The 13,902-nt window shown below is 41.1% G+C and overlaps 2 protein-coding genes across 3 annotated transcripts; one reads left to right on the top strand and one right to left on the bottom strand.

The window, feature by feature from the left end:
- Window positions 1–2,495: 2,495 nt before the first annotated feature.
- TPRKB (TP53RK binding protein) lies at window positions 2,496–5,890 on the bottom strand. 2 transcript variants are annotated; one of them, XM_064445429.1, is made up of 5 exons: window positions 5,850–5,890; window positions 5,381–5,614; window positions 3,912–4,034; window positions 3,450–3,626; window positions 2,496–2,616 (listed from the first exon to the last, which is right to left on the bottom strand). In XM_064445429.1, the coding sequence occupies exons 2-5, from the start codon at window positions 5,519–5,521 to the stop codon at window positions 2,530–2,532; spliced, it is 528 nt and encodes a 175-aa protein (XP_064301499.1). In that variant the 5' UTR covers window positions 5,522–5,614; window positions 5,850–5,890; the 3' UTR covers window positions 2,496–2,529. The 2 variants fall into 2 exon arrangements, with proteins under 2 accessions (XP_064301499.1, XP_064301495.1); XM_064445425.1 differs by having other exon boundaries at window positions 5,381–5,622; window positions 5,755–5,871.
- Window positions 5,816–13,624, top strand: ALG10 (ALG10 alpha-1,2-glucosyltransferase). Its single transcript, XM_064445421.1, has 3 exons — window positions 5,816–6,125; window positions 6,441–6,638; window positions 9,266–13,624. The coding sequence occupies exons 1-3, from the start codon at window positions 5,961–5,963 to the stop codon at window positions 10,319–10,321; spliced, it is 1,419 nt and encodes a 472-aa protein (XP_064301491.1). The 5' UTR covers window positions 5,816–5,960; the 3' UTR covers window positions 10,322–13,624.
- The last annotated feature ends 278 nt before the right edge of the window (window positions 13,625–13,902 follow it).

The raw sequence follows: 13,902 nt of genomic DNA, 5'->3' as shown, positions 1-13,902 counted from the left end.
TGAAGATTAATCTCTACACCTCAAGTGCCCTAACTCCTCCATTAGGCAGTTCATCTCTATACATTAACAAATACTTAGTTAGATGTGCAAAGCAGAGCTGGTCCAACATGGAAGATGCAGGACAGCATAGCCTGTCAACCTTACAGGGTGGAGGAACCGCCCCGCACCCCAGTGCTGTAAGGAAAACAAGTCAGTCACAAAAACTTCTGTACCTAAGGATTTTACAGAAGTTTGGATGCAGGACAGAGTTAAAAAGTTGCAAGGCTGGCTTAAGGGGATCCAACTTTTTTACTTCAATACCTAAATCCTTCCACAGCGACAAACCATTCCTGGAGTCACCATCCATTGACAGTTCTGCATTAAGGCCATGATCTACTTTTTCTTTGGAAAAAGCCTGATTATTTCAATGAAATCACCGGGTACCATTTCCACCCTTGAAAAAAGGCCTTGTGTAAATGTGGGATTACAAGTCAAAGACTAAACCTTTATTTTTTAAAACCCTGCCTTTAAGAAATTATTTACTACTATAGTTATTTTTCCTCTCTTGTGTAGTCTGAAGTAATGGAGATTAGCAAACAGCCTGTCTTTAACACACCTGAAGTATGCTGCTTTGATATTGATTTGGTTGGTAAGAAAAGGACGGTATTTGTACTGCTGTGTTTTAACTGAGGGAAGAAGAATTAACCAAAAAAAAAAAGCAAGCCAGAAGCTAGGGATGTCCGTATTAAATACAGAAACACAGACAGTACTAGGTCCATATGTCAGTTTGCTGGTCTGTTGACTGTAGCGGATAATACTTCAACTCTAACTCAGACTTGCCTCTCCCCCAAAATGTATTTTGTTTTCATAAACACTATGTGTAAAAATCTGGGGCGTACTCTTCCAAATATCTTGTGAGTAGACAAATCATAATATCTCAAAGAACATGAGGAAAAAAACCATAAATGCAGACAGCCATAGAGTTTTATACATGTCCCAGAAAAACGATACAGCATAACAACAACAAACAGTATGGATTTCTACCTAATTAGGACAGTAATTTTTCGGAAACAGGTTGCCTGCATGCGATTAAATGATACTCACACAGGGCTTTTGGACCTGGTTAACTATTGGAAATCAATATTCTTTTTAGTTCCCTTCGATGGCCTTGCCTAACACTGGTTCAGCCAAACAGTTCAATGATCCTTTCAGAATGCTGCATGAGTTGTATCAACAATTTAAGTGAAAAAAATCCATGGTGCAGATTTCTCAGTGAATTCTGCACATGGAACCAGGCCCTCACCTGGAACCACCACCATCCATAATTCAGTGTTATAAAGTAAAAGCACCTCTCGTTATCCTTTAACGCCAAAGTACCACAGCAACACACTGGTACCTCAGCAGTATGCTGCATCTGACAACATCAGATTGTCAGGTGCCAGCACCACAGCAGCACCCATACTGACCTTATTCATTGTTCTGCAGGCCTCTGATAGAATCATAGAATAGTTTGGGTTGGAAGTGACCTTTAAAAGTCATCTAGTCCAATCCCCCTGCCATGGCAGGGACATCTTCAACTAGACCAGGCTGCTCAGAGCCCTGTCCAACCTGACCTTGACTGTTGCTAGGGTTGGGGCCTCCACAACTTCTCTGGACAAACTGTCCCAGTGTTTCACCGCCCTCACTGCAAAAAATTTCTTCCTTATATCCAGTCTAAATCTACCCTCCTTTAATTTAAAACCATCACCCCTTCTCCTGTCCCTCGACCTGCTGGCCACGCCTTTGATGCAGCCCAGGATACGGTTGGCCTTCTGGGCTCTGAGTGCACATTGTTGGCTCATGTCTAGCTTTTCATTCACCAGTACCCCCAAGTCCTTCTTGGCAGGGCTGCTCTCAATCCCTTCATCCCCTGATGCCCTGCTCCACACTGCCCGCCACTGGGAGCCACAGTGCCCCTCCTGCCCCTTCCTGTCCCCAAAGGGTGGGCAGTGACTCTATCCCATTAACAGAAAGAGCGAGGTGCTGCTGGTACTTCATGGAAACTTTCCTTTTTCTAATCCATCAGCAATACTTCATGCCACAGAGACTCCTTTTCTGGCAGTAGTATCATTAGAAGGATATCATGTCAAGGGTGTGAAAAAAACCCCAAATCAGGGTAGGGTTAATAAAGATTATTTACAATGTTTGAATGCTATCTGGGCCTAGCAAAACATTTGACGGAAGAGAGAAGTAAGTACAGGTTTCAAAGCCTTCTGTTTATGATCAACTTAAGGTACTGGCAAAAGTGATTTTTTTTCTTCTTGCTAAGAAAACAGAGAGAAATGCCAGTGGTAAATTCTGCTCTGCCTGGCAGGATTGCTCTCTGTGCTTAGAATACAGCTCAGGTTACCCCCATATCCAAGCTTGTTCATTTATGGTTAAAGCTCAGATGTCATCGAACTACTCAGTACCACACCCCTTTCTCTGAAATGCATGACGAATTGCAATGAAGTGTTTTTACATCTTAAAAAGCCCTCTTTTTTGTTTAAAACAAAATTTATTTCCACATTTTCATAAAACATCTTTTGTTGACATTCTGCAAACAATACTGTCCAATAAGGTGCCAATTTTTTCTTCCTGTGGAGTAACTTTGTACATCTGCAGAAAAAAGGAACAAGAAAAACATAAAAACCCGTATAAGGGAAAAACAAATTATCACGTATCTGCTAAAATTATATCCTCAACAAGAAAGGTTTCTCTCTCTCCCCTACTTTTTACATTAGAAATTCCTATCTTGTCTTGCCCGCATGGCAAAACTGGGACCGAGGAGCAAATTCTGAAACTGCAAGAGACAAACAAAAGCTGAGAAACTGAATGACAGCAGCACTTTAGCTCTACATGTTAAAGTGATTTGTCCAATTGTATTCATACGTCTCCCATCATTACTTCAACAGACATGATCAAGATGATTCAAGCTACCTGAATTTTATCAAGTGGAACACATATGCTTCAAGATACTTATCTGGCATATAGTGGTCTGTTAAGAGCACGCATGCTCTAACACAGCTCCTAGCAGCTGATCAACACGTTTTTATTTTAGCCACCCATGCTGGGACTATTTATGTGCTTCAGATTATCAAACTGTTGAGGACTGAAGATTCATTTTTAATTAAATGGATATTTGCCTTAGAAAACAGGAAGCGCAAGTACCTGAATGGTAGGCAGCAATCTGGAATTAATTCTTATGTTCCAACTTCCTGACAATGTTAAGAATTTGATGACTTAAAATCTGTGATGTCAGTGTGTGACAACTAGGACCTTTTTCAAGTAAAAGAGCTCTGAGAAAGAAATAATCAAGCTTCACTTAAAACAAGTTTCAATTTTGCTAAGGAAATACAAACCCTAAGTTAGTTACGTCCACAGATATTTAATCAGACAACTAAATAAATGATCCCTTTTCTCCACGCCAGTCATCTCTTCTAGTTACATACCTTTTTAACTTTGGCAGTGTCTGTTAGTTGGGAGAGCTCCTCTAGAGAAACTTGTTGGCCTTCTACCTGAGATGCTATATCTTCCAGATTTACAGGTTTTTCCCTGTCCGCAACCAGAACAATGAGCACTGCTGTGTCACTGTCTGAAATGCCAAACTTTTTAAAAGCATCTGAAATCTAAGAAAAGATGAAAACCATCAGAATATGAGTCACTTTCTCACCACATTTAAGCAACTTGTTCAGTTGCTGGGTCAAATAAACCAAGAGTATAAACTGACACACATTTTACAGCAATGGAATTCTGACGAGCTACAAGCGGTAACAGCATTAGTGTTATTAAAAATAACTAACTTCTATTAGTAGTCAGGTAAACAGTTAAGTGAATACTTATATTTAGTTTGGCTGCATGGATCTTAGCAATTTTCTCTGGGAAAAAAAAGATATTTGTTCAGTAAATCTTACATTGTTGTTTGGTGAAAGGCTGAAAATAATTTCTGCATACAGGGTTCTGGTCTTCATTTTACCTATCTTGTGTAGATGAACTGCTTTGTTGGCTGCCACAAGAATTTGAAAAGGATCTACAATCTGTAAAACACAACAGAAGAAGTAAACAGAAATTTAACATACTATTTTGAACCCTGAAATAATCTTGACCACTTGATTTTGATAGCCTAAGCCTGCAATCATAGAAGTGAGAAATTCAGTATTCTGCAAGCTATTTTAGCAATTCTTGCTCTTCCACAGTCAATGTGATTATTTACTGAGTGGGGTAATACTTGATGTAAAAATAAAGATTACACTCCCTCGAGCAGGTTACTGAAATCTTTTGAGAAAAGAATCACATTAATAGATCTTCTGTCAGTGAATTGCCAGATTATATTATTTTTTTCCCTTCCCTAACTATTGCTTTGATAATTTTGGCAAAAAAGGACTAGATTCAGAAACTCATTATGGGTTTAAAATGACAACAAAGGCTCCAAACAGTGATTTTTGACAGAGTATTTAACAATTAGTACTATCTTTTACAGATGAAGTAGATTTAAACAGTCCCACCAAGTCAGACGCGAACTGAATCAAGACAATTGTTTTGGCTAATCCTGCCAAGGCTCTTTCTTTTACCCAGATGAACCCTTAGACATGTACAACACAAATGAAATCAAAGAAGGGGCATTTGTGCAGAGAAAGCAAAGTGTGCACGTTTGAACTTGTGCGACAGGGATTACAAACACCGGTCATTTCTCACACAGCTCCTGCAGAGAAGGGTTTCCACACCGCCTTCACAACTATAATGCAGTACAAACAGGTCAAGCCAAACATTAGAACCACAGAATGTCCTCAGTTGGAAGGGACCCACAAGGATCATCAAGTCTAAATCCTGCCCCTGCACAGGACAACCCCTAATTCACACCATATCTCTGAGGGCCTTGTCCAAGTGCTTCCTGAATAGCATCAGCCTTGGTGCCGTGAACACCTCCCTGGGGAGCCTGTTCCTGTGCTCCACCACCCTCTGGGGGAAGAACCTTTTCCCAATATCCAACCTAAACCTCCCCTGGCACATCTCCCTGCCATTCCCTCGGGTCCTATCATCGGTCACCAGAGAGATCAGTGCCTGCCTCTCCTCTTCCCCTTGTGAGGAAGCTGCAGACCGCGATGAGGTCTGCCCTCAGCCTCCTCTTCTCTAGGCTGAATAAACCAAGTGGCTTTGGCCACTCCTCGTATGGTTTCTCCTCTAAACCCTTCACCAACTTTGTGGCCCTTCTCTGGACATTCTCTAGTAGCTTTATATCCTTAATGTACTGTGGCGCCCAAAACTGCCCACAGAACTCAAGGTGAGGCCGCACCAGCGCAGAGTAGAGCGGGACAGTCCCCTCCCAGATACTGGGAAGGGACCCCCCTTCCAACTCAGGACACGGATTCTGTGATTCACTCACCATTGCAGGGTTTATTAACGCTCCTTCAATGGATCCCTCCATGGCCTTCTTTCGGAGGGCAGCGGCATTCTTCACGCCGGTGAAGAGGAGGACGGTGACGCTGCAGCCAGGGAACAGCTCCAGCGGGTGCGTCACCTCCATCCCGCACCGACGGCGCGGCGGGCCCCGGGCAGCGCCCGCAGCACCAGCCCGCGGCGTCTCACAGAGTCCCGGTTGCACGAAGACACGCCCGCTCTCGTCTCCTAAAATCCAGAACTTTAATAACACGCAACCATTGATACACGGCTTTCACGGCTTCTGCGAGGGGAAGCCCCCACGCGCGCGGGCCCCACGGCCGGAGGCAAGCCACGCCTCCCGCCCGCCGCTCTCCTCACCCCTTCCCGCCGCCGCCCGCGCCTGACGCCTCCGCCCCGCGCTCCCGCGCTCCCGCCCTGGCCGCCGCCGCCGCCCCGCGCTCCTGGGGCCTCACCGGGCCCTCACCGCCCGCCGCCGCCGCCGCCAGACCCCGCCTCCACGCGCCCGGCCCTCCCCGGAAGGGCGGCCCGTTCCCGCCCAGCGCCCCGGCGGCGGCGGCACCGGCATGGAGCGGTCAGAGGCCCACGGCTTCTCCGCCGCCATGAGCGGCGCCTTCCTGCTGTCGTGCCTGCTTTTCGCGGCCATCAACCGCCGGCAGCGCGGGCCCTACATGGACGAGGCCTTCCACGTCCCCCAGGCGCAGGCCTACTGCCGGGGCCGCTTCCTCCAGGTGCTGCGGCCGGCGGCAGCCCACCCGCCGCCTGCCTCCCGGGCAGGATCCACCATTTCTGTAAAAGTACCGCGGGCGCTTTGAAAAGGGAATCATTTATGGTCATTGCTGTCCACAACGCTGGTTGCCGCTTTCTGGTGCGGCAGTGCGCCGGGCAGGACACCAAAGTGTTCGAAAATTTTAGTTTAACAGTGCCAGAAATTTGCTAAACATCCAAGCTAACAGAACGAGGCGTGGGTGGGGATGGCATATCGTCCCTGGTCCCTGTTTTGTGTGGTAGCAGCTCCATAACCCCGCTTCTTTCTCGCTTTCCAGTGGGACCCCATGATCACCACGCTGCCCGGCCTGTACCTGGTCTCAGTGGGAGTAGTGAAGCCCGCGGCGTGGCTCTTCGGGTGGACGGGAAGCGTCGTGTGCTCTGCGGGGATGCTCAGGTTTATTAACCTCCTTTTCAGTGCCGGGAACTTCTATTTACTGTATTTACTTCTGTTCAAGATCCATCAAAAGAATAAGGTATGGTCAAAGTAGAATAATTTTGTGTTTGACAATCAATTTCGATGGCTCTGTGTATGTTTGCTTCACTACGTATGTGAGCTGTCCTCAGTTGTATATAACTGCAGGTGCTACTACCAGTTTGGCCAATGAGGCACGTTTCTTTTCTCTAAACTTTTCTAATTTATTTTTTCCTCTCTCAGGGTGCAATCCTATAAAAATTTACTCTTGTGCATAACTATAAGGAGCCCCATTGAAATAAAAGTTGAAGTTGGTATGCATATAGACTTATTATCCAAAAGTCTGAATGCTCATCCAGTTGGAATGGCTTGAGACCCTCCACAAAACTTCAACCAGCAAATCCTGAGCACAGCCCTGTGAGCTGCGTTTAAACTAAAATGTGTTCTTTAGAAAGATACCAAGTTTGATGTCAGTAGTTAGAACCGGAGAATAATTCAGGCTAGAAAGAATTGGAGAAGAATTCAGGTTGGAAGGGACCTTAGGAGGTCCCAGTTCAAAGCAGGCCAGCCCTGAGATCAGACCATGTTGCTCAGGGCTGGGGCCTGGAAAACTCTCCAAGGATGGATAGTGACCGCACAAACTCTCTGGGTACCTTGCTCCATGCCTGACTTACATCCTTCCTACGATGAAGAAGGCTTTTCTTGCATCCAGTCTGAGACTGTTTATGACTGTTGTCCTCCCACCGTGTACCACTTGGAGGAGCTTGGCTCCCTTTACCTGTTGACATCCTTACAGGTATTGGCAGGCTGCTGTTCGGTCCCCCCAAGCCATCTATTTTCCAGGCTGAACAGGGCCAGCTCCCTCAGCTTTTCTCAGGGCAGGTACTTCAGCCCTCAGCTGTCTTGGTGGCCCTCTGCCATTGGTCCAGTTTACTAGTGCCTTTTTTGTATCACAGGGCACAAAATTGGATGTGGTATTTTAGGTGCAGCCTAACGAAGAGTAAAGAGTGATAATCATTTCCCTTCATCTGCTGCTGTGCTCTTGTTCACGCAGCCCAGAAGGCTGTTGCTGTTCCTTAGTGCCAGGGCATGCTGCCGGCTCATGCTCTCTTCGCTAGCTGCTGAGACCCCCAGGTCCCTTTCCACAGAGCACCAGCTCCTCAGATACTCCACAGCCGGGCTGTAACACTGTGGGGATTCTTCCTTTCCAGATGAATGCATTTGCATTGGTCCATGTGAAATTTCCTAATACTTCTGTTGCCCCGTTCCTCCAGCCTGTCTAGGTCACTCTGAATGGCAACTCTGCTCTTCAGCATATTGCCTGGTCCCCCCAGTTTAGTGTCATCTGCAGACTTGATGAGAGTGTGTTCTCACTACCTTTAAGTCATCAATAAAGATTTTAAAATGGGACCAGTCCCCGTTTAGATCCCTGTGATGCTCTGGTTGTTAAACTCACCTTTGGATGGAGTGTGACCAGTTAACCATCCAGCCAGTTTTCACCTGTCTAGCTGTTCACTCATCCAGACGATAACAGTTCAATTTGGATACAAGAATATTGTATTTTTGAAGTGCTGGAGCATCCACCATTGCAGTAGGTAAATTGTTCCAGTGGTTAATGGCCTATTCAAAATCTGTCACCTTAGTGAAGTTCTTCAGTTTCACTTTTAACTGTAAAAACATTTTTTCTTGTTCCCCAGTAACTGAAGGACTCCTTTACTATAAAGAAAATTTCTGATATATTTTCTTACAGGAGACTCTTCATGTTTAAGTACATGATAAGATTATACAGAATTGGGTCAAATTCAGTAAATTGTTTCCACTTTTGGAACACTTTAATTTTATGCTTGGAGGTGGGAATATGAAATGTAAGAAAACAAAAGGTTTCATTGTAGTAGTCTAAGCATTAGAAAATGTAATTGTATTGTTGGCACTGCTTTGAACTCAGCATTTTCTCTATTCTTTTCTGTAAGGTGGTGACTGGCTGTTTCACCCCATGCTATATATTCAGAAACATCATGCAATGTTTTTTAATGTTGGAAATTGCATTGCACCATGTAGTGAGTGGGATAATTGGGAGGAGTTTTTAACTGCATGGTCTCCTACCTTTAAAGTTTCTTTTCTAACTCATGAATTATGATGAAGATAAACAATAAAAGCTGCACCAAACATTAGAAACTTTGGACTGGCTTCAAAAGAGGCAATAGTCTAAGCATGGAATGATGTGTTCTGCTGTCTCACAGATAAACAGAATGTGACAATGAGATTTCAGGGGCATAAAACATTGAATTTCTTTTTATTTTCTTCTGCCCATTAGTGCAGCTCTTTCATCCTAGGTATGGGAGCAATTATACTCCCACAATGATTTTAATGCCACAAATATGTGAACACCTGACATATGAAAGGAGTTGGTTTTCATTGCCGTATTTTGAACTTGCCTGCAATAATATTCCATACTTTCATTTGTCTTTTAACATTGTATAATCTGACACTCTGTATTAACATAGCAGGAGGTTAACAAAAATACAGCCTGTGTGCTTGTGCAGTAGTGGAACCAAAGAGGGTAAGAGATGTTATATTGTGTTAATGGAATTCTCAAGAATGATACCCTTCATTTGTTTTGGGTTTCTTTTTTGTTGTTGTTTAATTTTATTGGACATTGCTAACCACACTTTTCTGCTTCTTCTCTAGGCTGTGTCTGGTTTCCAGAGAATCTTGTCTACATTAACTCTTGCAATGTTTCCCACCCTTTATTTTTTTACATTCCTTTATTATACGGACCCAGGATCGGTTTTTTTTACTCTCTTTGCCTATTTAATGTGCCTTTATGGAAACCATAAAACTTCAGCTCTCCTTGGATTTTGTGGCTTCATGTTCCGTCAGACAAATATTGTGTGGGCAGTTTTTTGTGCTGGAAATATTGTTGCAGAGAAGCTAAATGAAGCCTGGAAGACAGAGTTACAGAAAAAGAAAGATGAAAAGATTTCTTCCAGGAAAGGATCATTTTCAGATTTCATCCAAATATTGCAATTTCTTATTAAATATCTCATGTTGCCTAAGAACTTAGTTACACTTATTGCTTTAACTTGGCCATACATCATATTAGTAACTCTGTTCTTTGTTTTTGTTTTCGTTAATGGTGGAATAGTTGTTGGTGACAGAAGCAGCCACGAAGCCTGTTTGCACTTTCCCCAGCTGTTCTATTTTCTGTCCTTTACTGTCTTTTTTTCATTCCCTCATTTATTGACCCCTGCCAAAATCAGGAAATTCCTTCTGTCATTACGAAAGCACCCTGTGCAGTACAGCTTAATCGCCATCATCTCTTTATTCCTGATCTGGAAATTTACATATGTTCATAAGTATTTACTAGCCGATAACAGACATTATACATTCTATGTCTGGAGAAAAGTCTTCCAAAGACATGAGCTTGTAAAATATGTATTAGTTCCAGTCTATATATTTGCTGGCTGGAGTTTCGCTGATACACTAAAATCAAAATCAATATTCTGGATCTTAATGTATTTTGTATGTTTATTAGCAGCCACAGTTCCTCAAAAATTGCTGGAATTTCGTTACTTTATTTTGCCATTTTTAATATATAGGCTCAATATTCCATTTCCATCTCTATATAAACAACTTCTGGAGCTGGCTTTTTATATTGTTGTGAATGCAGTAACTTTTTATCTTTTTCTAAACAGAACATTCCAATGGCCAAATAGTGATGAAATCCAGAGGTTCATGTGGTGACGACTTATTATTTTTGATACTTTCATACCCTTAGGAAAACCCAGTTCTGTTTCAGGGCTCTGTAATGAAGCAATACATTTTGCATTATGTAAGGACTTTTTTCCTCAGTTGAGTTTGGGGAAGTAAGCTGTTTGCTTATTTCTTGGAACTGAATGTCAGATCTGATTTGTTGTAATGTGAAGACATCCCATATATTGAATTTATGAGTTCCTCGAATTATCAAATCCAATATGAGGGGAAATTTGAGAACACCTTTCTGTAATTAATGTGAAATAAGGGAGATGTTTACAGTAATTTTTCGTTATAATAAAATGTTATATAATATTCCCTTCAAGGTATGACAGTTTATGTTTCAGAGGTTTCTCTTTAAAATTAAGTATTTAAGTGTTTAATCTTTTTGTTACCTCTGGGTGCATATTTACTCCTTGGATCAGGCCACCCCCACCTAGGTTTGCTAGTGATCAAGGTATGAACCACTGCTGAAGTATAATGTTTTCAAAACCTCCTACATCCCACTGAATTTTCATGATTTTTTGGTCAATAAATGCTTACATTAATTTTACAAACAGAATGTAGGCTTTTAAATCATTAGAGCATTTTGAAAATTTTATTTCAAACTGATGTTTAGAAAATATAGTGGGGGCTATGTGCATGTACCTTCTTTGGGGCAATAAGTGGTGTTGTACAACAAAAGATAAATTGCCGTTTATAATGTGGCCTATTAGAAAGGGAGTAATCTGGGTATGTCAGACTGAAATGTGTCGTTACACAGTGGAACGCAGTCTAATGAACACCCTTTGAAATAGTCAGGCTTTTATATCCTGAGGTTCTGTGTTCACAGTTTTGTATTGAAGCAGGATATGAGGGCATGCCCAAGTTGAACCGAGTGTTTCTGAGATCTTTGACGTGTAATCTTAAAGAAATACCAATGGTGTTACTGAATTGTTCTTTTAAATATTTTTCATATACATACAAACCTAATGGAACTAGGGAGTATGTATTCTGTTTTACAAAGATAAAATACAATGTGTATAGATACATATTTTTTTAAAAGCATCTGGTGCATTATCATCAGAATAAAAGAAGGCTGTAATGGTTCCTGTCAGTAAATGACTTTAATTAGACTAAAAAATATTTGATCGCCTGAAGTTGACTATTCTGCAGTTTTATAAATATAACTAAATTATGTGGTGGGGGGGAATCCAAAACTTCACATACTGTGTAGCATCTTTAAGTTCTTTTGTATTCTGTAATGAAAATACTACAGCCAAATCTATGCAAACATACCGTGTTATTGCCACTCCAGTCACACTGAAATGGAATTGTTTCTCAAAAGGTCAGTACTGTGGAGTTATTACTCACATCGGTACTGTTAGTTTTTTTCCTTTTACAGTATGCAGCTCAATGTCCTGGCTCTGATCCCTTTGCTGTACTAACACGAAGAGTTTGGTTAACTCAGATTCTCCTGTCCAATGTTTTTGCAACCCCAGTTTCTTCTAAGGAAACCTTAAAACCATTCCTCAATGAGTAGGTTTATTTGTATTGAATTTAAGACATTTACCAGGTCAGTTTTTGCTTCTTGACCTCTCCAGTACGGTAATTTCTTGATAATGTGTGTACAATAGGGAAAGACATTTTTGATCACTCCCTATTTGTGTATATGTAAGTTGAAGGGGCAAGAGAATCCCAGAGTGGGTTGCTTTTCAAGAATCCAGTGTGGTTCTTGCAGAGACCAGGGTGTTGTCTTGTGTTGTGATTTTAGTATGACAGATTTGAGGGGGTGGGGGGGGAAGTCTTGCATGCCTTCTGCTTCCAATTTTGTTTTTGTATACCACGCCAGTAAAAATGTAAACAAGGTAAAGAGCATATGCGTGCTTTAGTACAACTTAATTTGTATTCTCAAAATTTCAGTACTGAGCGAGTTGAAATGGTAACCTGGGAAGGGATGGGGTTCTGGCTAGAATTCTGAATTGTCTTCTAGATCTGGTTTGTTGGTTTTTTTTTTTTTCTGGCTTTATGTAGGGGAGCAGGTGTTTGTTCAGTTGACAAGATGCAAAAATTCCTGTGCTTACATAGTCCAAAGGTGGTGTTTTGTCCAGCATGTCTATTGGTAGGTGTATCTGAATGCCTTTGATTATCAACACTGTTAAGAAACAGTGTTTATGCCTCCTACTTACTCTTAACAGAGATAGCAGACATGTTTCAGGTGAAGAGAACTGAGTTTAAACACATACAGTTTCCATGTATTTCTTTTGTAACGAAAAGTAAATACAAAAAGTCCCCCAAATTTAGAGCACAATACCTTCTAATGAGCTCCACATCACAAGACACTAGAAAAATTACATGTAGAGAGATGTCTGTGAGCTCTTGGGGTTTTTTTAACCAGTATTATAAGATGGCATAGTATTTTATCATGGAATTTATCAATATACTTATATATTTTAATTTAAGAGTACAATTATTCTCAATGTATTTTGCTAATGTAAAAGCAGGCTGAGTTGATAAAAGTTTAAATTTAAGGGAAAGTCCATGAATTACTAAAACATGAGAGTCTATTTTTAGAGTAAAGCTATGTTTTCACTTTTGCTGATGAACCAAGGGGAGTTTGCAGGTAATATTCAATGTTAGCTGGATTCAGACTCAGAAATCCAGATGCTTGTAATTGTATCATAATTAGTCATAAAGAAGGGTCTCCAAATTCCATCAACATCCATTAGAAATTTGGCAAATATCAGTAGCAATAATGTTTAAATCTAGAGATAAGGATTAGTTAAACATACTTTATAATCTCGGAGCAAGTATCTTTTGGAAATCGATTTTAGTATTTGGCTCCTGAAATATTTCAGTTGTAAATGTTCGCAATTTATTAGCTGTTCATCTTAAAGACATGCAGAAGGGACTGTGGTTTTCCTGGTTTACGTTGCCAAGGTCTTCTAGTGCCAGTAGAACCATAATCGCTTACTTCAGGTTAATTCCTCAGTAGGTGTCATTCGGCAATGAAATTACTTACAACAGCATTTAAAAAATAATTTATTATAAATTTTATTAATCAGCTATCTATTTAGAAAAAAATCCCACTAATTTGTTGAAATGCCCAAGATGAAAACAAAAATAGCGTAGCTAACATTTTTGTAATTGCTGTTTAAAAATAAAGACTTGGGTTCAGTTTTTCTCAGAGAGAAAGACGATGGTTTTTCAATAACTGTCAGAATAATGAAAACAGATCTGAAGGGCAACAGCGTGGTTGAATTGTTTGAGGTGGGGAAAAAAAAAGACAACTAATTAAACACATTGGGGGTTTTTTTAGTTAAAAATAGGTAGGTATTTGAGAAGATAGAAAGTTTGTTTATAATCCTATATGTTGTGGACTGTGTTTTCTGTTATTCATGAGCATTCTGTATTTAATTCCTTTTAAGTTCTTTGACAACACATGTTCATGTTCAAAATTAGCATTAATATTATACTATAACCAATATGTACATGCTGAAATATTTTTTTTATGTGTTACTCTTCTTGTGAGTAGATAAATTGGATGGATTGCTTCTGTTAAAAATATAGGAAAAAGATTCTGTAGTCTCTCG

The sequence above is a fragment of the Phalacrocorax carbo genome, chromosome 1, assembly GCF_963921805.1.
Source record: "Phalacrocorax carbo chromosome 1, bPhaCar2.1, whole genome shotgun sequence".
NCBI lineage: Eukaryota > Metazoa > Chordata > Aves > Suliformes > Phalacrocoracidae > Phalacrocorax > Phalacrocorax carbo.
This window is presented reverse-complemented; position numbering and strand designations above follow the sequence as displayed.

Bases quoted from the DNA above. Each gene is read 5' to 3' on its own strand.
- ALG10 (XM_064445421.1), top strand. From the start codon at position 5,961: ATGGAGCGGTCAGAGGCCCACGGCTTCTCCGCCGCCATGAGCGGCGCC. The intron at 6,126-6,440 runs GTGCTGCGGCCG...CTCGCTTTCCAG, and splicing joins GCCGGGGCCGCTTCCTCCAG to TGGGACCCCATGATCACCAC. The intron at 6,639-9,265 runs GTATGGTCAAAG...CTTCTTCTCTAG, and splicing joins AGATCCATCAAAAGAATAAG to GCTGTGTCTGGTTTCCAGAG.
- TPRKB (XM_064445429.1), bottom strand. From the start codon at position 5,521: ATGGAGGTGACGCACCCGCTGGAGCTGTTCCCTGGCTGCAGCGTCACC. The intron at 4,035-5,380 runs GTGAGTGAATCA...TGTGTTTTACAG, and splicing joins CGTTAATAAACCCTGCAATG to ATTGTAGATCCTTTTCAAAT. The intron at 3,627-3,911 runs GTAAGATTTACT...ATCTTTTCTTAG, and splicing joins GCCTTTCACCAAACAACAAT to ATTTCAGATGCTTTTAAAAA.